Below are 21,270 nucleotides of genomic sequence, written 5' to 3'. Positions count from 1 at the left end.
ACCTCTGGGGGACCCCAGAGCAGAGCCAGGGCAGCCCCCTGACCTGCAGGCAGGCTCAGTCCCCCCCACCCCCAGCCTTCGGTCTTGGCAGTGCCCCCAGCGCCCAATTTGACAGGCAGGACCCCCTCCCCCACAGGCCAGAGCAGAGGGATGGGGGTGCGGTGGGAAATGGGGTTCCGCTTTTACCTCTCCTGCCCACAGGGGTTCCAGCCCAGGACAAAGACGGGCTGGCGGCCTTAGGACTCCGCCCTGAGTGTCCGGCCGGCGCCCCGGAGGCCTTGGGGGTGCATGGGTGAGGCCACGAGACAGGGGGACTCTGTCGAACCCCTGGGCAGGGACCCTTAGATCCGAGGCCGACCGGGGGTCCCAAGCGCAGAGTTCCGGGGACACAGTGCAGGATGCGGCGGGGCAACGCCGCCCCGCGCCTCGGCCCGCCGGGGTTTCGGGGCGCCCCCGCCAGCGGCACGGGCGTTGGGGGCTCCGGCTCGCCGCCGGGGCTGCAGGGGCGCTGTCGGCGCGGGCCGGCGGGCGGAGCGCGCGCGGGCGGCGGGGCCGGGGCTGGGCGGGAGCGGCCCGGTGCGGGGCGCGGCGGGCGCGCGGCCGGGGAGCGCGCGGGCCGGGCGGCGGCGCCGGAGCTGGGGCCGCGCCCCGCGCTGTCCATGGCGCTGCCCGGGCCGCCCGAGGCCGCTCGCGGCGCGCCCCGCAAGGCGCCCAGCCTGCTGGAGATGGGGGCGCTCTGCCTGGACTCGGACATCATCCTGGGCTTCACCAGCCACCTCCTGCGGCGGCGAGCCAAGGTAGCCCGGGACCCGTCCCGCCGCGCGCCACTTCGCGCACTTGCGCCGCCCGCCTCCCGCGCCTTCGCGCGGCGTCCGGGGCCGCGCGGGGGTCGGGCGATCGCGGATCCCGCGCGGTGCGGGGCCGCGGGCGCGCGGCCCCGGCCGGAGCCCAAGTTGCGGGCGTGGCCGGCTGGCGCGGGACACCCGGACTCCGAAGTCGGTGCTCCTGAGGGCGCCCGCGGGGAGTGTGCAGGGCAGGGCCGCGCCTCGGGGCGTGCGTGGCACGCAGCAGTGGCAGGGCGCCGGGGGCTGGAGGGCAGTGTGCGTGTGGGGCACGGCGCCGTATTGTCTCGGGGTCCCCAGGCCCCCGGGGACTGGCGCCCCTCTTCCTTTCAGAGGATGCTCTGAGACACGACAGGGGGCGAGCTCCGCGCTCCGTGGAGAGGGGTGGCGGGGTGGTCCCGGTGCGCGCGGCCCCCGACCCACTTTATTCCACTGCAGGGAGCCGAGAGCGCGCCCCTCTGCGGGCGGCGCGGCGCGGAGGGGGCTGGGGGGCGCAGGAGGGCCGCGGAGAGGAGCCCAGGAGCTGGGGGATGAGCGAGCGCGGGGACCCAGCCCGGCACCGGCGCCGCGGGTGGACCCTGCCCGGGCGGCGCTCGGGACGCGGGGCGGCGGGCGGCGGCGGCCAGCAGGGGGCGCGCGCGTCCCGGGGAGTCGGGGAGCGGCGCGGGGAGCGGCCGGGCCCGGGTGCGCGGAGCCGGCGCGCGCGGGAGCAACTGGTCGCCGGAGGAGGGGGCGACCTCCCAGCCGGTGACAAACAGGCAATTAATTCCGGCGCCGAGTTCCCATCTGCCGGGCCGGCCGACAACAGGTCGCGCCCCGCGGCCCCCCCGCGCGCCGGCTCGTGCGCAGGCGCGCGCGGCTCGCGGACCCCGTGGGCTGGCCGCGCCCCCGCCCGTCCCGCGCCAGCACTTTCCCCGCGCGTCGAGGGGGTCGGGGTCCCGGCGGCGCGGCGGGCGCATGCGCGCGCGTGGCCCCGGGGCGGGGACTCGCCTCCCAGGTTGGGGTCGCCCCCGCCCCTTCGGGACGTGCTCCCCGAGTCCCGCCCCGCACGCGCGCGCCAACTTCGGAGCGGCCGGCCGGGGGGCGCCGGGGCCGGATCCCGCGGCCGCGCCGGACGCCCCGTCATGGGCAGCCGCGGGGTCCCCCGGTGCGCGGCGCCACCCTCGGTACGCGCGGGGGGCGCGAGGCCCGAAGATGCTCCCGGGGGCGCCCGCCGGACCCCCGGGACGGAGGCAGCGCGGGGGACTCGTCCGCGCCCCGCGCCTGTAACTTTGTTGAGCGGCCGGGGCGCGCCGAGGTGCGGAGTGGGCGCCGGGGGCGCGGGGCGCGACTCACCGCCCCTCCGCTCGCACCCCTGCAGGTGGCCGAGGGGGCCCAGGCCCGGGAGCTGTCACCGTGCAACAGGCCGGCCGCCCGGCCCGAGCCCGCCCCGCGCGGGAGCCGCCCCGCGCCCGAGGGTGCCGGGGAGGCCGCCGGGGAGGCGCACGCGGCCGGCGGCGGGGGCTGGTGCCGCCACTGCCACACGAAGCTGGGCGAGCTCAAGCGCCAGGCGTGGAGGCTGGTCAGCGGGCCCGGGACGCCCCTCCGGGTAAGTGGCTCTGGCTGGCCGAGGCCACGGCAGGAGCGAGGGGGGCGGTGTCCAGGGGCGCTGCCGGCCGGCCCGTCCCCCCTTCCCGGGCCTCAGTTTCCCTGTCGCACGGGGCGTTGGGTCAGTCCGCCCCCTCCCCCGGCCAGGACAGGAGAGTGGGCGGGGAGTGTGGGCCGACGGGGCAGACCCCGCAGGAGGACAGGCCGGTCAGGAGCGGTCCCCCTGCCGTGGCCAGCCCCCCCCCCGGCTCGGGCTCGCTTGGGATCTGGAAGGGGCGTGGGGGCGCCTCTTGGCGCCCAGCCCCCCAGAGAGGCAGGGCGCCCCTCTAGCCGGGGCTGGGAGGAGCCGGACCATTGTTCCCGGGAACAATGCGCCTGGAAGTGGGGACTGGGCCGGCCACCAGGGCCAGCCTGACCGAGTGTCCCGGCCCCTGCAGGACTGTGCAGTGCGGCGGGTGGGCAGCGCGTGGGCACTGCCAGCCCCTCTCCGTGGCCATAGGGTGACAGCCGGCCCCAAGGGCTTGGTCTGGGGAAAGCCTGCAGAGGCCCCGGAGTGTCCTTCCCACGGGGAAACTGAGGCCGGAGGGGGTGGGAAGCCGCGGCTGAGCCGGCCTGGTGCTTGGGCGGGCGTCTTCGGTTCTCGCCTTGGGGTGCTCCCATCTCTTCCTCTGCACACGCACACCCTGCCCCACCCTCGCCCTTCCTGCCACCCAGCCTGGCTTTGTGTGCGCTCGGCCCCTCCCCCGGCTCCTCCCTGTCACATGGGGTGCTGTGGGGGGAGGGGGTCCCAGAGCCTGCCCTCCCCGCTGCACTGTCCTCAGTGTGCCCCCCAGGCTGGGTGGGGTCCCCGCTCCACCCTCAGGCCAGCTGGGGAGGGCACCGCCTCTGTGGGCCCTGGGCTCTGGGAGGAGGGTCCTGGGGGGCCCTCGGGGGAGGCTGAGTCTGGGGCTCGTTTCCTCAGGCTGGTCTGAGCCCCAGAGAGCGCGAGGGGCCCCTCGGGACCTCACCTGCACCTGCAGTCTGACCACAGCCCCGGCCCGCTGCCCCCAGACCCCCATGGCCCTCCTGTCCCCCGAGACCCTTCTGGAGGTCGCAGCCTCACCCTGGCTGGTGCTGGGCCTGGCCTGAGGTCCCAGCACTGAGCTCTGGGACCCTCCTCACGGGGCTGGGACCCCCGTAACCACAGTCCTGCAGTCCTGGGGCCGGCCCCTTAGCCTGGCCCTCCAGGGAGGGGTCCTGCCTCCCGCCCAGTTCCCTGGCCCAGCCCCAGCCCCTTGCACCTCCCACGGGCAGGAGGCGGGCAGCAGCTCACCTGGGAAGGAGCGCCCCGTCTGCGGGGTTCCCTGGATGCTCGGGGTGCTCGGGAGTCTGGGGGCAGGAGCCTGGGCCACCCCCCTCTCTGGGTGGTCCCTGCGCTCTGGGTCCAGCAGGGTTGAGGCTGTGGGGTGAGGGATGGGAGGGCCAGCGGGCACCCCACGTGCTGCCAGCCGTGTGGCACGGGTGGGGGGCTGCGTGCAGCTAAGGGCCACGGTGTTTTCCGGTCCGTGCGGGCGGGCGTGCGGACCCTCCAACCCAGCCTGCGGGACCCCAGCAGCTCTGAACGCTCTGCAGCCTTCCGAGCCGCTCTGGCCGGGTCCCAGTCACTGCCGGAAGCGGGGTCATGCCTGGACGCTCCGGAAGCGCTGAGGAGAGAGGGTGGCGCCCCCACACTGCTGACCCCCGGTCTCCGCTCAGCTGACTACCCGCGGGGTGCACACAGGTCTGGTGGGCAGGCCAGACCCCTCACCAAGGCGCAGTGCCGCCCTGTGCGTGCCTCAGTTTCCCCAAGTGTGGACAACACATGGGCTGAGGGTGTTAGACCGTGTTTTGTGACTGGGGTACCCAGGAGCGGGGGTCCGAGCTGTCCACAGGGTGCCCCCAGCGCCCCAGGCTCTGGTGTTCGAGGGCCCCTCTCCTGGCTTGCTGGCGCCCATGGCGTGTCCGAGCTCGCTCTTGAGGCCCCCAGGGGCCCCCACTGCCCTGCTGTGGCCTGAGCCCGTGTCTGAGCGTGGCTTCCCCTCCACAGCAGAAGGTGGTCCCTGCCAGGGGTCGCCTGCGGGGACAGGGCACCATTGACGGCCTCAATGAGCCAGTGTGCGGCAGCGCAGCTGGCGGCACCCGGCACGGCTCCCTGGGGCCTGGGCTACACGGTCAAGCAGCTGGTGCAGGGGTGCGTCCACCCCGGGGCCTTCCTGGACTGTCATGGCCGGGAGCCAGGGCTGCGGCCAGTCACGGCGCCTGTGTTGGTGGCGGGAAGGAGGGCGAGGCCGAAGGTCGTGGCCCGCAGGGACCCTGTGCGAGTCCAGGTGTGGACAGAGGACGCCCGCGGCTGGAAGGACAGGCCGGTGCGAGGCGGGCGGGCTCCCCCGGGGGCCAGAAACCTCGCAGGACTGGGGGGCTTAGGGCAGGGCCGGAGCAGATGGCGAGGGGACTGTCCGTCCTTTGTCACGGCAGCCCAGACCCCAGGCGTGCGATGGGCCAGACCCAGACGCCGTGCTGGTGCTGCCCAGGGCTGCCCAGGGCCTCGGGCACTCAGGAGATGCCCAGCCTGTCGGCAGCCCCGGGCCGGCTGGGCGTGAGAGCCGGAGAGCAGATCTCGGCCCGGGGTCACCAGCGCAGGGCTGGCAGGGTGGCCGAGAGCCTGGGGAGGCGCCAGCCCAGAACCCCAGAGCCTGGAGCCCCGAGCAGGGGTGGGGGGCTGCACGATGGGGGTCTGCAGGCCCCGGTGCTGGCTCAGGCCCTGCTTCCTCCTGCCTCCTGCCGTGGGGCCTGGATGGGTTCAGGCCCGGCTTCCTGCCGCTGGCCGGCCGCAGCCCCTCCCGCTGCACAGGCCCAGCTGCAGGCTGGGGAATTCCTGCAGGGGTGAGGCGTGGGGGTGAGCTTCAGAGGCTGGAGAAAGCCCCACCCGCACCTGCGGGCCCCTGTGGCAGGGGGTGGGGTGGGCCTGGGGGCTGTCCTCCCTCCCCGCCTCCCGGAAGACCCCCCTGCCAGGGCGGCCCAGCCCCCGACATTACCCTGACAGGAGACCTTCGTCCCCGCGCAGGGCCGAGGGCGGGAGCTGGCTGACCCGCTGTCCCCTGCCCTGCAGACGCCCTGCCTGCCGCCGCCCGCCTGCCACCCGGACGCCGAGCACTGCCCGCCCTGCGGCTCGCGCCTGCACCCACTCCAGGAGCCCGCTGCGCCCGAGTGGAGCCGGGGCCTGGCCTGGCCGCCGGGGCACAGCCTGCAGGTGTCGGTGGTGCCCGCGGGCCTGGGCGGCGCCCTGAGCACCGTCACCTTCCAGGCGGCCCCCTGCCTGCGGGGCCTGCCCGGCCCGGCCAGGGCCTGCCTGGTGAGTACGGGCGCGGGCCGACCCCCGCTGGGCCCCGTCTGCGTCTCGCCCTCTCCCTGAGCCCCGGGACCCCCTGCCCATGGGCCAGCTCGGGGACCTTGGGCTCCGCCGGGCCGCTCCGGGAAGCCATTCCTGAGGGCCACAGCGGGGCCCCTGCCCACTCCTCGGGCCAGCGGGACCCCGAGTCGGGGCAGGAGGGCAGGAGACCAGGGCCCGCAGCGGCGGGTGGTGGGGCCGAGGCGTGTGTGGGTTTGGGGAGCAGATGGCAGTCCCGGGGGCCGGGGGTCACCGGGGGGCTTCTCTGCCTCAGCCTGAGGGTGCGCGTGAGGAACTGGTGCTGGGCGGGGCAGAGCCACAGACAGCGGGGACACCCGAGGGGGGTCCACACAGCGCTGCCTGCAGGGGGCCCGGGTGTGAGGTCCCGGGTGTGTGAGGCCCCAGGTGTGTGAGGCCCCAGGTGTGCTGTGAGGCCCCGGATGTGTGAGGCCCCAGGTGTGCTGTGAGGCCCTGGGTGTGTGAGGCCCCATGTGTGCTGTGAGGCCCCGGGTGTGTGAGACCCAGGTGTGCTGTGAGGCCCAGGTGTGCTGTGAGACCCAGGTGTGCTGTGAGGCCCCAGGTGTGTGAGACCCCAGGTGTGCTGTGAGGCCCCAGGTGTGTGAGGCCCCAGGTGTGTGAGGCCCCAGGTGTGCTGTGAGGCCCCAGGTGTGTGAGACCCCAGGTGTGCTGTGAGGCCCCAGGTGTGTGAGGCCCCAGGTGTGTGAGACCCCAGGTGTGCTGTGAGGCCCCAGGTGTGTGAGGCCCCAGGTGTGTGAGGCCCCGGGTGTGTGAGACCCCAGGTGTGCTGTGAGGCCCCAGGTGTGTGAGACCCCAGGTGTGCTGTGAGGCCCCAGGTGTGTGAGACCCCAGGTGTGCTGTGAGGCCCCAGGTGTGTGAGACCCAGGTGTGCTGTGAGACCCACGTGTGCTGTGAGACCCAGGTGTGTGAGACCCCAGGTGTGCTGTGAGACCCAGGTGTGTGAGACCCCAGGTGTGCTGTGAGGCCCCAGGTGTGTGAGACCCAGGTGTGTGAGGCCCCAGGTGTGTGAGGCCCCAGGTGTGTGAGACCCAGGTGTGTGAGGCCCAGGTGTGTGAGACCCAGGTGTGCTGTGAGGCCCCAGGTGTGTGAGGCCCAGGTGTGTGAGACCCAGGTGTGTGAGGCCCAGGTGTGTGAGACCCAGGTGTGCTGTGAGGCCCCAGGTGTGTGAGGCCCAGGTGTGTGAGACCCAGGTGTGCGAGACCCAGGTGTGCTGTGAGGCCCCAGGTGTGCTGTGAGGCCCCACGTGTGTGAGACCCAGGTGTGTGAGACCCAGGTGTGTGAGACCCAGGTGTGTGAGGCCCAGGTGTGTGAGACCCAGGTGTGCTGTGAGGCCCCAGGTGTGTGAGGCCCAGGTGTGTGAGACCCAGGTGTGCTGTGAGGCCCCAGGTGTGCTGTGAGGCCCCACGTGTGTGAGACCCAGGTGTGTGAGACCCAGGTGTGTGAGGCCCCAGGTGTGCTGTGAGGCCCCAGGTGTGCTGTGAGACCCAGGTGTGCTATGAGGCCCCTGTGTCTGGAGGTGGCTGATGGAGGCCTAGGCCAGGTGGTCCCGGCCACCATGGGGGTCTCTGCCTGTGCACTCTCAGAGCTGCGGGTCTCCAGCCACAGGCCACAGGGACGCCACTGGGACCACACCCGAGGGGGCACAGGGCTACAGTGCCACCTTGACCGTATGCCCCCAGACACGTTCTGCCCCCGGCCTTGTTCTTCGGAGGCCACCCTGGCCATCAGCATTTTTGGGGTTGGTGAGGGTCTGTAGGGGGTGAGGGTCCGCACTGAATCAGGGTCTGGGTGGGTTGACATCTGCACTGGGTGAGGGTCTGGGTGAGTGAGGCTCTGGGTGAGAGCCTGAGTGGGTGAGGGTCTGAGTGGGTGAGGGTCTGTAGTGGGTGGGGGTCTGAGTGGGTGAGGGTTTGTAGTGGGTGAGGGTCTGAGTGGGTGAGGGTCTGTAGTGGGTGAGGGTCTGTAGTGGGTGAGGGTCTGGGTGGATGAAGGTCTGGGTGAGGGTCTGGGTGAAGGTCTGGGGGGTGAGGGTCTTGCAGTGAGGGTCTGGGGGGTCAGGGTCTGGGCGGTGAGGGTCTGGGGGGTCAGGGTCTGGGCGGTGAGGGTCTGGGGTCAGGGTCTGGGGTCAGGGTCTGGGGGTGAGGGTCTGGGGGTGAGGGTCTGGGGTCAGGGTCTTGGGGTCAGGGTCTGGGGGTGAGGGCCTGGGGTCAGGGTCGGGGGTCAGGGTCTGGGGTCGGGGTCTGGGGGTCAGGGTCTGGGGGTGAGGGTCGGGGGTGAGGGTCTGGGGGTTGGGGTCTGGGGGTGAGGGTCTGGGGTCGGGGTCTGGGGGTCAGGGTCTGGGGGTGAGGGTCGGGGGTCAGGGTCTGGGGTCAGGGTCTGGGGGTTGGGGTCTGGGGGTGAGGGTCGGGGGTCAGGGTCTGGGGGTCGGGGTCTGGGGGTCAGGGTCTGGGGTGAGGGTCTGGGGGTCAGGGTCTGGGGTGAGGGTCTGGGGTCGGGGTCTGGGGGTGGTCCCGCCTGCTGGGTGCATCTCCTTTCCCCTCTGGGGGGCTCAGCAGGTGCAGAGGAGCTGCCTGCTGTGGGGTGGGGAGTAGCCCGAGGCCCCGGGTCGGCGCGTCCCTGAGGGCGGAGGGAGTGGGGGCGCAGGTCGGGGGGCAGAGCTGGTGACCCCTACGTGCCCCGTGCCTGTCCGGTGGCCCCATGGCCCCGTGGGCGGGGCTGAGGCTGTGGCGTGGCCTGAGCAGAGCCAGGAAGAGAAGCTCAGGTCAGGGCTTCCCTCCGGGCACTGACCGGCCCCCAGAGGAGCTGCCCGTGGGTCATGGGCATGTGCCGGACCCCCTCAGAGCCTGTGAACACGCTGGACACGGGCCGGCCGCCCCCAGTTCTAGAGCGAGGCCAAGGCCTGGAGCAGCCGTGGCCCTGACCCCACATGGGGGTGTCCGGCCAGGGGCTGAGGAAGCGGCCCTTGACCCCAGAGGTGGTAGCTGGGATGGAGTCGGGGGAGGGTCCCAGAGGAGGCTCAGGGTTCCTGGCTTGTCCTGGGGGCTGGGAGGGGAGCATGGAGGGCTTCCTGGAGGAGATGGTACCCGCCTGGAGGACCTTCTCCTGCTGTCCCCGTGAGCCTGGCACGGGGCCCTGGTGGACCCTCCTGTGCTGGGATGTGGCTGGACGGTGAGGTGGGTGGAGCCTTGCCTCTGTGACGTGGGGGCGCCCCCAGCCCTGGCCCTCCCCTCCCCGCCCGAACGCAGACCACCCCGCGGCGCTCGTGGCTTGGCCTCATGTGCGCTTGTGTGGGAAGCGGCCGCCAGGCTGGGGTGCGGCCTCACTCTCTCTCTCCGCCTCCCCCTTGTCGCTGCTCCGGCTCCTCCGTCACCTTCTCTGTCCGGCCCGCTCGCCCGCCCCGTGTCTCTGCCCCTGTGTCGTGGTCTCCCCGCCAGCCCTCCCCCCCACCCCTCCAGGCGGTGCTCTTGGCATGCCCGGGTTCCGCTTGTGGCAGGAGGTGGCCGAGGCTGTCCCGATGGCCGCAGCCGCGTCTTGGCAGCCGTGAGACGGCGGAGCTCAGGTGTGTGCGGGATGCCGGACGCAGGTCAGTGCGGCCCCCGCGGGACCCGCCGCCTGGGCCTGGAGCTGGCCCCGGTGCCTGAGGGGCTCAGCTGGGGTTGGCGGGCGGCACGCGGGGCAAGGCGGCCGGGGCGCGGGTGCCGGGTCTCGCTGCCCGCCCGGGGAACGAGCTGCTCGTGGTCCAGTGCTCAGGTCGGGGCCTTCCCTGTGGCGTGTCCTGTGCCGGGCTCCTGGAGAGCCTGTGCGTGCGGCCACGGAGTCGAGCGGCAGGCTGTGGGCATCCTCTGAGGCTCCCGAGGCTGGTGGCCTGGGGCGGGCACCGGGCGCGGCAGGAGGGGCTGGTGCCGGGGCAGCGCACTGTGGCGGGCGGTCGAGTGTGGCGTTGTCCCTGCAGACAAGGCTGGGCTCAGGGGCCTGGGGTCAGGGGCCCAAGCTGGGCAGCGGCGCCGCCCCCTCCTGGCCTCGGCGTCCCCGGCGGTGAGGAGGCTGGCCGCACGGGCCGAATGGAAGCAGCTGGGGAGGACAGTGCTCCCTGTCCTGGCGGCCCTGCACAGTGCCCCGGGCCTCGCACTCAGCCGGGCGCGTCTGACCCACTGCGCTCCGTTGCGGGCTGTCTCGGCTTGGAACTCATTTTAGCTGCGTGGTTGGCGCTGCCAGAGCCGCGTCTCCGGCGAGGGACGTCACACTTAGCACACTGGCCGGTCAGGCTGGCGAGCCACCACGGGGGGAGGCCCCGGGGTCCCCTGTCCTCTCTCCCGGGGCCCCGCACAGTCCCTGCCCCCCGAGACGCAGGCAGGCCCCGCCCCGCCCGGCCGCCCTCACAGCCCCTCCTTCCCGCAGGCGGAGGCAGCCGTGGCTGCGGTGGCAGTGGCGGACACGGTTCGGGACCCCACGGCGCGCCCTGACCGAGGGTCGGAGATGTGGGGTCGCGGAGGGGCCTGCACGGCGGCCCTGGTCAGCCCTGCCTCGGGCTCCGCAGCCGGCACGTCCTTCTTCATCAGGTATGTGCGGGGGCCGTGGCAGACACCCGCCGGGCCTGTCGCCCCGTCCCCCCTCCCAGCACCCCATGTCCAGGGGCAGAGGCCAGTCAGGCCCGGGCCAGGCTGGAGGCGAGGCCCAGCGACCCACACGTGGCTCTGTGCCCCCGGGACTGAGGCCCACGCAGCCCCAGCTCAGCCTGACCCCTGGGGGTGTCCGAGGCACGTCGAAGCTGCAGGAGCGGCACAGAGCCCGGGGCTGCCCCTGGGTGGACGCTGGGGGCTGCGCAGGGGTTGGCTGTCCTTTAGTGCCTCTGGGTGTCCTCCCTCGGGGCCATGGGAGAGCGTGAGGTTCCCAGGTGGGGTGCAGAGTTGTGCTCTTTCCCGTGTCACCCACTGCTCGTGTGCCCTGCACCCCAGCACCCACAGGGTCTGGCACCCAGAGGAGCACTGTCAGGCTTGCAGGGACGAGACCTGGTGCCCTGGCCACCCCGGCCAGTCAGGACTGGACACCGCAGCTGTCCCGGCGTCTCCCTCCCTCAGTGTCCCAGGAGGACAGGGTTCGGGGGCTCCGGGGGCCAGGCTGGGCTCATGCGTGCAGGCTCCGAGCTATCTAGAGGTGGGCCTGGCCCGGCTAGGCCTGCTGGGGACAGGCCAGAAGCCCACTCAGCCTCTCAGCTCCTGCGGTGACTCAGGCCTGGCTTTGGGGGGCCCAGGGCACCCTGGGTCAGGGACTGCAGCTTGGGGGCTCAGGGCACCCGGCTCAGGTATCCAGCTCTGGGGGGCTCAGGGTACCCGGGTCAGGGGGCCCAGCTTGGGGACCCAGGTTGGGTCAGGGACCCCGGCTCTGGGGGGCTCAGGGCACCAGCTCAGGGGTGCCTTAGCAGCCCAGCTCCGGGCGGCTCTGCGGGGCTCAGGGACCAAGGCTCCCGCGCCACCTCTGGCAGGGGCGGCAGGGGCGGGGGGGCAGAGCAGGGCCCGGTGAGGCTGTAGATTACTTTGATTTTCCTGGAGCTGCTCCGCAGGTGGAAGCCGTCCCCCGGGCCTCCTAAAAGAGAAGTTCTATTAGGCGGAGCGGCGAGAGGGGAGGGTCCTGGCACGAGACCAGCCCCGCCCCGTCACCTGGCTCCAGCTCAGGTTCTGTGGCCAGGCCTGGTCTGGGGGGGGCCCGGGGGGGGGCAGGCCCCCATGTTGAGCAGGAGGACCAGGTGTGTGTGTTCACGTGTGCATGTGCTTGTGTACAAGTGTGCATAAGTGTGCATGTGTACACATATGTGAGTGTGCCACTGTGCACGTGTATACATGTGAATGTGTATGTATGTGTGAAAGTGTGGGCCCTGCCTCTGGGTGTGGGGGGGTCTGTGTGTGTGAGTGTGTATGTGGTTGTGTGAGTGTGGGGGTGTGTGATTGGGGGTGTGTGAGTGTGTGGGCATGTGTGATTGGGGGTGTGGGTGTGTGCCTGTGTGTGAGTGTGTGTGATTGGGGTTGTGTGTATATGTGTGAGTGTGTGTGATTGGGGTATGGGTGTGTGCATATGTGTGTGTGATTGGGGGTGTAGGTGCATGAGTGTGTAGGTATGTGTCACTGGGGGTGTGGGGGTGTGCCTGTGTATGAGTGTGTATGTGTGTGTAATTGGGGTTTGAGTGTGTGCATGTATGTGTGTGATTGGGGGTTGGGGTGTGCATATGTGTGAGTGTGTGTGTGATTGGGGGTGGGGGTGTGTGTGTGATGGAGTGTGGGGGTGTGCATGTGTGTGTGTGTGTCTGTGTGGATGTGTGTGTCGTGGGCTCCTGAGTGTGCCTTATGAGTGTGTTGACTCTGTGTGCACAGCATGCCCATGTGTGCCTTTGTGCCTGTGTGTTCATGGGGCGAACACGTGGGCGCAGTTCCCTGGGGCACTGCTACGGTCTCTGCCCCTGCTCGTCTCGGGGTTCCCCTGTGTGTGGGGTGGCGCTCGGCCCCGGCCCGGCCCTGCCTCTGGCCGCCGTCTCTCCCTGCTCGGCCCGAGCGTGAGCCCGCCGTGGGCGGTGGGGAACAGCCTCGCGCTGTCATGCAGTGGCCGCGGCAGGCGGGGGCCAGAGGGTGGCCCGGCCCTCGCCCAGCCCGCGCTGGCAGGGCAGCCAGGACGCAGGGTGGGGAGGCACCGAGCACCCGTCTCCCCGCAGGGCCGCCCAGAAGCTCAGCCTGGCCTCCAAGCGTAAGAAGCCGGCCCCGCCGCCGGCCCCCGCCCCCCGGAGCACCCCCGCCTACCCCACGGACTTCAGTGGGGTCCTGCAGCTCTGGCCGCCCCCCGTGCCCCCCTGCTTGCTCAGAGCCGCCTCCAAGGCCAAGGAGAACCCGGGCCTGGCCGGGAAGGTAGGGCCGCAGCAGGGGTGCGGGTGGGGGGGCTCGGGCACAGACCGCCCTTGCCGTGAGGTTGGGTGCGGCCGGCCCCTGGACGGACCCCCTGGGCACTGCTGGGTGTCACTGCCCCCCAGCCAGAAGCCCCCACCTGACTGGAACTGCGGCTTGTGCGAAGTCTGGTGAGGGCGCCCGAGGTGTGGCCCTTGCAGTCCGGGCCAGGCTGCTCGCCAGGCTCAGGTCTGGGCGGACAGGGCCTGCCTTGGGGCCCCGGCGCCCCCGCTGTGTGCACACTCGGCCCCTCCTCAGGCGCACAGAGGCAGCTGGACACGGCGTCCCCAGCCCCCTCCCAGGGAGCCCGCAGCCGGCCCCTCGGCTTGCGGCTGAGGACAACGGCCCCGCTGGGCCGCTCCCGCGTGCTCCCGCTCCAATCTGAGAACCCATTTGCCTCCTCACGTGCCCGGGAGTTCATGCTGGAAAACAATTGCCCAAAATTACCCGGAACTGCACATTTTCGTCCACCTGGCAGCGGCGCTTAGAAATGAAATAGTTTCGTTCACGTCGTTGGGGAATAAAGGAATCGATTCCCGCCTAATGGAGCCACGGTGCCCGGTGCTGGGGGGCTCTGCTCCCTCCGGGGCCCCGCCTGGCCGCCTGCGAGTGCGTCTGCCCCGGAAGGAGGTGGCGTCTGCACGCGACAGGCCGGCCAATTTGCCCACGTTATGTATCTGCCACTTACAATTAAATCCCTGAAAAATATTGGCTCTGAAGGGGAGCTGCTGATTCGATTTTCCTGCAGCGGGAAACCCGAGCCGGGCCTTCCCGGCGGGCGCCTGCCCAGTGCTGCCCGGCCCAGGGCAGAGGGCGTGAGGAGCCCACACGGGTGTGCGGGAATGCTCTGATTTGGGGGACAGCGTAGAGGCTTCCGGAACCCTGGCTGGCCGCCGTGTCCAGCTGTGTCCCCCAGAACCCAGCCTGGCCCGGGCCAGTCCTCGCCCTTCAGGCTGGACCCCTCTGCACCCCCACCATGCAGCTGGGCTGTCTGGCAAGGGCCCAACGAGGCCGGCAGGGAAGGGGCGGGCGCCCTCTCGCCCTGCAGGTCTGTCTGGGGGCCGAGGAGGGCCTCCTGGGCTCGGAGGGGGCCGAGGGCGGGCTTCCCCCAGGCTGGGCTCTGAGCTGCTGCTGCTGGACCCACTGGCGCTGCCATCCCTGCCCTGTCCTCACCCTGCCCCATGCACGTGCTCCCCTGCGCCCCTCTTTCCCGTGTCCCCTCCCTCGCCCCCCCTCCCGTGTCCCCCATGTCTCCCCGCCGTGCTGCCCTGCCGTCAGGACTCTGCGTTCTGGGTTCCTGGCCTCGCCGAGCTCCCTGGGCTGTGCCGGGGCGTCTGTGCTCCTTGGTGTGTCCATGCAACCTGGCCCCTGCTGTCCCCTAGGTGAAGGTTCTGCTTCGGGTCTGGCCAGCACAGGGGCCCGAGGCCACGTCTTTCCTGAAGGTGGACCCCCGGAGGAAGCAGGTGACCCTGTACGACCCGGCCGCGGGGCTGCCAGGCAGAGCGGGTCCCCGGCGGGCCTCTGCAGCCACGGCGCCCAAGATGTTTGCCTTCGACGCCGTGTTCCCGCAGGACTCCGAGCAGGTGGGGCCCCATCCCAGCCGGAGCCTGGCCGATGTCCCCAGGAGCCTCTCCCTGACGGCCTGGCTGTGTCCCGCCAGATGGTGTACATGTGTGGCGGGTGTGTGTTGGGTGTGTATGTGTGTGTGGCGTGTGCGAGCCTGACTATGCCTGTGTTGGGTGTGTACGTGTATGTGGCGGGTGTGTGCTGGGTGTGTACTGTGTTAGCCTGAGTGTGTGGGTGCTGCATGTGTGCTTGTGTGTACACTGCCTTGCTGGTGGGTGGGCTCAGGCTGTGATGTGAGGGGTCCTGCCTGCCTGTGTTCCCCGGCCCCGGCTGGTTGGGGACCCGAGGTGCGCCGGCTGCAGTGGGGGCTGCCCACAGGCGGAGGTGTGCTCGGGCGCAGTGGCCGACGTGCTGCAGTGTGTGGTGGGCGGTGCTGACGGCTGCATTTTCTCCTTCGGCCCCAGGAGCCTGGGTAAGTGTGGGCCTCCCCAGGCGTCTGGGCGGTGGGGGCGGGGCAGTGGGCGGGTGCCCAGGGCGGTGACGCTGCGGGGGCCTGCAGGCACGGCGCACACCATGATCGGGAAGGACAGCTCCCCGCAGAGCCTGGGCGTGGTGCCCTGCGCCATCTCCTGGCTCTTCCGGCTGCTGGAGGAGCGCCGGGAGCGCACGGGCACCCGCTTCTCCATCCGCGTCTCGGCCGTGGAGGTGTGTGGCCGCGATGCCAGCCTGCGGGACCTGCTGGCCGAGGTGGCCCCGGGCGGCCTCCAGGACACCCAGTCCCCAGGCGTGTGCCTGCGGGAGGACCCCGTGTGCGGGGCGCAGGTGGGCTGTCGCGGGGAGGCGGGGAGGGGGGTGGGGGTGTCCTGGCCGGCCCCTCAGGCACCCCCTGCTCTGCCCGCCGCTGCAGACCCAGAGCGAGCTGCGGGCGCCCACGGCCGAGCAGGCAGCCTCCTACCTGGACGCGGCACTGGCCGCCCGCGGGGCCAGCCGGGAGGACACGGGGGCCGCACACCTGCTCTTCACGCTGCACGTGTACCAGTACCGCCTGGAGAAGTGCGGCAAGGGCGCGAGTAGGTGCCAGGATGGCGGTGGGGGCGGGCACGGGGGGCTCCGCACCCACCTGCCCCATGCTCTCTGCTTTCAGTGTTGGGGGGCCGCAGCCGTCTGCACCTCATCGACCTGGGCAGCCTCGAGCGCGGGCCCGACAGGGGCGGGGAGGGTCCGGGGGGCCCTCTGTGCCTGTCCCTGTCGGCCCTGGGCAGCGTCATCCTAGCCCTGGTCAGCGGAGCCAAGCACGTGCCCTACAGGTGAGGTTCCTTGGGGTGCCCGGTGCGCGAGGAGCTGTCAGCCCCGCCGACCGGCTCAGAGGAGGGGTCCTCCTGGCCCCCAGGGAGCACCGGCTCACCATGCTGCTGCGGGAGTCCCTGGCCACGCACAGTGGCCGCACCACCATGATCGCCCACGTGTCGGATTCGCCCGCCTGGCACGCAGAGACCCTGGGCACCGTCCAGCTGGCCGCGCGCATCCACCGACTGCGCAGGAAGAAGGCCAAGGTGGGTGCTGCCTGCGCGGCCCGCCCTCGCGCCCCGCCCCGCGCCGGCCCCGCCCCTCACCTGCCCCTCGCCCCCAGTGCGCGTCCAGCTCGTCGGGCGGGGACAGCTCCTGCGAGGAAGGCCGAGCGCGCCGCCCTCCCGCCCTGCGGCCGCTGCAGCCCCGCGCGCTGGCCCCGGAGCCCAGGCGCCAGGGGCCCGGGGACCCCGACTACTCGTCCAGCAGCGAGCAGTCCTGCGACACGGTCATCTACGTGGGGCCCGAGGGGACGGTGCTGTCGGACCGGGAGCTCACGGACAACGAAGGCCCGCCCGACTTCGTGCCCATCGTGCCGGCCCTGAGCCGCCGCCGGCCCTCGCAGGACCCGCGCGACGCCGACCACTTCCGCTGCGGCACCTTCGCCGAGCTGCAGGAGCGGCTGCAGGGCATGCACGGGGACGCGGGCGGGGCCCTGGCGGGCCGGAGACCCTCGGCACCCGCGGCGGGGGGCTCCCCGCGGGCCGCCTGCCCCAGCACGCCCCGCGGGGCCCCCAGGTGCGAGCCCCCCGCGGGGGACAAGGACTCGGGGCCTACGGAGAGGCGCCCGCTGCCCGACCCAGCCCCGTCGCCCCCGCAGGAGCCTGGGGTGCGGGTGCCGCCCGTGGGCCGCCCCTGCCCGGCTGCCCGGGGCCACCCCGCGGAGCACAGTCTGCTCACAGCCACGGTGACGCTGCAGCAGCCCGTGGTGCTGAACGGCGAGGACGAGCTGGTGTTCACAGTGGTGGAGGAGCTGCCCCTGGGCGGCCCCGGGCGCCGGGCCAGCCTGGCCAGCTTCAGCAGCGACTGCTCCCTGCAGGCCCTGGCCTCGGGCTCCCGGCCCGTGAGCATCATCAGCAGCGTCAACGACGAGTTCGACGCCTACACCTTGAGGGCCGCGGCCCGCAGCCACACCTCCTCCATCAGCTCCTGGCTCAGCGAGGTGGAGGCCGGAGTCAGCCCCGACCCCCTTAGTCCCAGCTCCCCTGCAGGGCCCGGCCCCCGGCACACCCCCACCCCCGATGGCTCCCCGGAGGACAGCTGCTCACGGGCCTCCGAGCGGGCCAGAGTGGACAGCCCAGGCCTGGTCCGCGGCTCTCGTCCTGAGGAGGGGGCCCTGCCCTCCCCCGCTCACAGCAGCCAGGACCCCCCCAGCCCGTCTCCCAGGGGGGTGGTGTCCACCCGCACCCTCCACTCCAGCCTTCCCCGGAAAGCCCGGACCAGCTCCGCAGCCGTCCCCAGCCCGCCCGGCCCCGGGGGCCCCTTCGAGGACCCCTGGCTGCTCCGGGCGGAGGAGTGCGGGTCTCTCCCAGCGCCACCAGCCAGCCCAGCCCCGGTGCTGGCAAGTGCCCGGAGGCTGGTGGAAGGCGGGGACGGGGCTGCCAGGGCATCCCGCGGCCTTGGGCCTGCCCAGCCCCCGCCCCTGCGGAGGGGCGCCACCACCTTGGGCGTCACCACGGCCCCGGTGCCTGGCAGGGCTGCCGAGGCAGCGGCCTGCCCAGGCGGCTCTAAGGTGGCCGCGGGTGGTAAGAAGAGTGTGGCCCCCAGGCCTGCTGCCTCGGCGCCCCCAGCGCCCCCTGTGCGCAAGTCCAGCCTGGAGCCCAGGGGCAGCTCGACGCCAGCCCTGCCACGGGCAGAGGAGATGCGGGCCAGTGCCTGGGCTGAGCACTGCGGGCCCCGGGCCACGAGCAGCCTCAAGGGCCGGCCTGGGAAGGTGGACGCAGCCGGCCGGGCCCCGGTGCAGGGGTGTGTGGAGCGGAGTGAGGGGCCGGCGCCTGGCAAGGCCTCCCGTGAGGCTGCTGCGAGGCCAGCTCGGGCAGTGCCCAGGCTGGGGGTGCCTCCCACCAGCCCCACTGCTGGGCCTGGGCCTGCCTTCAGGGGCAGCTCCGCCAAAGCTGTGGGGGTCTGCAAGCCCCCAGCTGGTGCAGGCAAGGGTCGCAGCCTGGGGACAGCGGGCTCTCGGGCCCCAGCCACCTCGGTGAAGCCACCGCCCCCCGCTGCAGCCAGGACTCCCGTGGGCCCCGTGCAGAGCCCGCGGGTGACGCCCCGCTCAGCGCCCAGCGTGGGGACCAAGGCCGGCCGGGGCACCATCATGGGCACCAAGCAGGCGCTCCGGGCTGCCCACAGCCGCGTGCACGAGCTGGCGGCCGGTGGCGGCGCGCACTGGGGCTCGGCCGACTCGGACAGCGGCAACGACAGCGGCGTGACGGTGGGCGAGGAGCGGCCGGGCCCAGCCCTGCCCTCGCCCTACAGCACGGTCACGGCCCCGCGCCGGCCGCAGCGCTGCAGCAGCGGCCACGGCAGCGACACGAGCAGCGTGCTGAGCGGGGAGCTGCCGCCCGCCATGGGCCGCACGGCGCTCTTCTACCAGAGCGGCGCCAGCAGCGGCTACGAGAGCGTCGTGCGCGACAGCGAGGCCACGGGCAGCGCGTCCTCGGCGCCCGACTCCCTGAGCGACAGCGGCGCCGCCTCCCCGGGCTCGCGCGCGCGCAGCCTCCGGGCCCCCAAGAGGCGGGCTGTGGGTAGGTGTGCCTTGGGGCGGGGGGCGGGAGGCAGGGGGTACCGCGGGGCTCGTGGACCTAGAGGCCTGAGGGTCCTGGGGACCACCCGCAGAGGAGGGGTCCCACAGTCCCGGCTTGTGGGCGTGGCAAGTGACCTAGGGCTGTGGGGGCGGGGACGGGGCATGGGCGTGGCACGGGAATATAGGATGGGTTGGTGGGCGTGGCTAGATGGAGGGGCGTGGCCGGTGGGCGTGGAAGCTGCTGAGAAGCGGGGCTGGCTATTGGCCCTGCACTAGAGTCCTCAGCGCAGGACCCTGCCGGGGCTGGGCTCCCGCACAAGCCACCTGGCCCTGCTCCCCCGTTCCAGGGCCACAGCGGCGCCGGCTGATTCCCACCCCGCTGCCCGACACCTCTGCCCTGGGCCGCAAGCCCAGCCTCCCGGGGCAGTGGGTGGACCTGCCGCCCCCGCTGGCCGGCGTGCTGAAGGAGCCCTTTGAGATCAAGGTGTATGAGATCGACGACGTGGAGCGTCTGCAGCGGCTCCGGCCGCCCCCCAGGGAGGACCCGGCCGAGGTGGGGTTTGGGGCTGGGGAGCTGGGGAGGCTCAGGGGGCAGGGCTGGGGAGCTTGCTGGGACAGCCGGCTGACCCGCATTCCTCCCTTCTGCCCACAGCCCTCCCAGGACGTGGAGAAGGTAGCAGCCAGCCCCGAGTGTGTCTTGCCACACCTATTGGACGGATGGGGCGGGGGCTCCCTCAGCCGGGTCAGGTCCCCCGTTGGCCCCGTGAGGGGTCCTGGGAGCCCTGGGGAGCAGGGGTCCCTCTGCCTGAGCCCACCCCATCTCCACCAGGGCCTGGTGTGTGCAGGCGTGAAGCTGCGGCTGGCGGAGCGCAGGCAGCAGAGGCTGCGGGAGGTTCTGGCCAAGCACACACTGCTCCGCGGGGAGCTGGCTGAGACCCAGGGCCGGCTGATGCTGGAGCCCGGCCGCTGGCTGGAGCAGTGTGAGTCCTGCCCGCCGGGCAGCCCCTTCCGGTCAGCGGGAGCCTTCCTGGTCAGCAGGGAGTCCCTTCCCCTGGTCAGCGGGGAGCCTTCCTGGTCAGTAGGGAGTCCCTTCCTGGTCAGCGGGAAACCTTCCTGGTCAGCAGGGAGTCCCTTCCCCTGGTCAGCAGGGAGTCCCTTCCCCTGGTCAGCGGGGAGCCTTCCTGGTCAGTAGGGAGTACCTTCCTGGTCAGCGGGAAACCTTCCTGGTCAGTAGGGAGTCCCTTCCCCTGGTCAGCGGGAGCCTTCCTGGTCAGCGGGGAACCTTCCTGGTTAGCAGGGAGTCCCTTCCCCTGGTCAGCGGGAGCCTTCCTGGTCAGCGGGGAGCCTTCCTGGTCAGTAGGGAGTCCCTTCCCCTGGTCAGCAGGGAGTCCCTTCCTGGTCAGCGGGGAGCCTTCCTGGTCAGTAGGGAGTCCCTTCCCCTGGTCAGCAGGGAGTCCCTTCCTGGTCAGCGGGGAGCCTTCCTGGTCAGTAGGGAGTCCCTTCCCCTGGTCAGCAGGGAGTCCCTTCCTGGTCAGCGGGGAGCCTTCCTGGTCAGTAGGGAGTCCCTTCCCCTGGTCAGCAGGGAGTCCCTTCCTGGTCAGCGGGGAGTCCCTTCCCCTGGTCAGCGGGAGCCTTCCTGGTCAGCAGGGAGCCCCTTCCCCTGGTCAGCGGGGAGCCTTCCTGGTCAGCGGGAGCCTTCCTGGTCAGCAGGGAGTCCCTTCCCCTGGTCAGCAGGAGCCTTCCTGGTCAATGGCAAGCCCCTCCAGCGTGTTTGTTCCCTGAGGGGTCCAGAGCCCCCGTACTGCCGCCCCCAGCACCCCTCCCTTACATTCTCCTGTCTGTGGGGGTGCAGAGGCCCCGGGCCCCGTGCTGACAGCTCCTGTGTCCCCAGTCGAGGTGGGCCCGGAGCTGGAGCGCGAGTCGGCGGAGCACCTGGCCGCCCTGGAGCGGGCCACCGCGGCCCTGGAGCGCTGCGTGAACCTGTGCAAGGCGCACGTCATGATGGTCACCTGCTTCGATATCAGCGTGGCCAGCCCCGCTGCCGCCCCGGGGCCGCAGGAGGTGGATGTCTGAGCGGCAGTGGGCACAGCAGGGGGCGGGACGGATGCGCAGCCACAGGAAGCCGGTGGGCTGAGGACATGCAAGTGCCTTTACGGACTGGATGTGTCCCCGGCACTGGGCGCTGCGCACTGGACCCGCTGGTTCCGCCACAGGGACCCCCGGTGTGGATCCGGCCGAGGGTCCCCACACCAGTCTGGCCGAGGGGACCCTGTGTGTGGGTCTGGCTGGTCTATGGGCAGTCAGTCATCCCCCTTTCTAGCAGTTCCTGGGTCTTGGATGCCCCCCGGCCAGATTGCCAGGACTCGGGGGTCCCCAGGGCCCACTGACCTGATGTGCCGGGCAACCCCTGGGCCAGCCGAGCACAGACCTCAGGGTGGGTCTCACCCAGACCACAGGAGCCGGGTCTCGTGGCTTCGTCCTGCCGGGGCCTATTTTTCTACTGTTTCTGCAGCGGGTCTTATGTTTTTACATAAACAAATGGTTTATGTTTTTACGGTTTTTTATGGACGCGACCCGTGTGCGCTGCCTCTGGCATGTGTGTGAATAAAGACTCATCCATTGTTCCCGGGGCTCCGGAGCTCTGTACCCCGACGGCCGCAGCCTTGAGCGGATGGGGGCTGCCCCGCCAGGACTGCCGGCTCCCTGTTTCTGCCCCCGGCCCCCGCCTCGAGGCTCCCTCTGTGTCCTCGTTACCCAGAAACCTGTCTGCAGGGTGGGTGAGTGCAGTGGCGGCTCCCACGGCCCCTGGGGTTCCTT

The 21,270-nt window shown here is 71.9% G+C and overlaps 1 protein-coding gene across 5 annotated transcripts; it reads left to right on the top strand.

The window, feature by feature from the left end:
• The first annotated feature begins 623 nt into the window (after window positions 1–623).
• On the top strand, window positions 624–21,065 carry KIF26A (kinesin family member 26A). Of its 5 annotated transcripts, none has more exons than XM_055133514.1 (16): window positions 624–797; window positions 2,203–2,430; window positions 5,557–5,799; window positions 10,273–10,433; window positions 12,575–12,764; window positions 14,183–14,383; window positions 14,745–14,838; window positions 14,926–15,188; window positions 15,274–15,436; window positions 15,511–15,673; window positions 15,757–15,919; window positions 15,997–18,454; window positions 18,801–19,006; window positions 19,106–19,126; window positions 19,283–19,433; window positions 20,345–21,065. In XM_055133514.1, the coding sequence occupies exons 1-16, from the start codon at window positions 660–662 to the stop codon at window positions 20,524–20,526; spliced, it is 5,025 nt and encodes a 1,674-aa protein (XP_054989489.1). In that variant the 5' UTR covers window positions 624–659; the 3' UTR covers window positions 20,527–21,065. The 5 variants fall into 5 exon arrangements, with proteins under 5 accessions (XP_054989489.1, XP_054989488.1, XP_054989491.1 ...); XM_055133513.1 differs by having other exon boundaries at window positions 5,512–5,799; XM_055133516.1 differs by lacking the exons at window positions 624–797; window positions 2,203–2,430; window positions 5,557–5,799 and adding an exon at window positions 8,519–9,433.
• Window positions 21,066–21,270: the final 205 nt, after the last annotated feature.

The sequence above is a fragment of the Sorex araneus genome, chromosome 3, assembly GCF_027595985.1.
Source record: "Sorex araneus isolate mSorAra2 chromosome 3, mSorAra2.pri, whole genome shotgun sequence".
Taxonomy (NCBI): domain Eukaryota; kingdom Metazoa; phylum Chordata; class Mammalia; order Eulipotyphla; family Soricidae; genus Sorex; species Sorex araneus.
Note: the sequence above shows the minus strand (reverse complement) of the source record. Positions and strands in the feature narration are given on the sequence as shown.

Excerpts from the sequence above, each read along its gene's own strand:
- KIF26A (XM_055133513.1), top strand. The coding sequence starts at position 660 with ATGGCGCTGCCCGGGCCGCCCGAGGCCGCTCGCGGCGCGCCCCGCAAG. Across the intron at positions 14,839-14,925 it reads CTTCGGCCCCAGGAGCCTGG|GCACGGCGCACACCATGATC; the intron begins GTAAGTGTGGGC and ends GGGGGCCTGCAG. Across the intron at positions 15,189-15,273 it reads ACCCCGTGTGCGGGGCGCAG|ACCCAGAGCGAGCTGCGGGC; the intron begins GTGGGCTGTCGC and ends CCGCCGCTGCAG.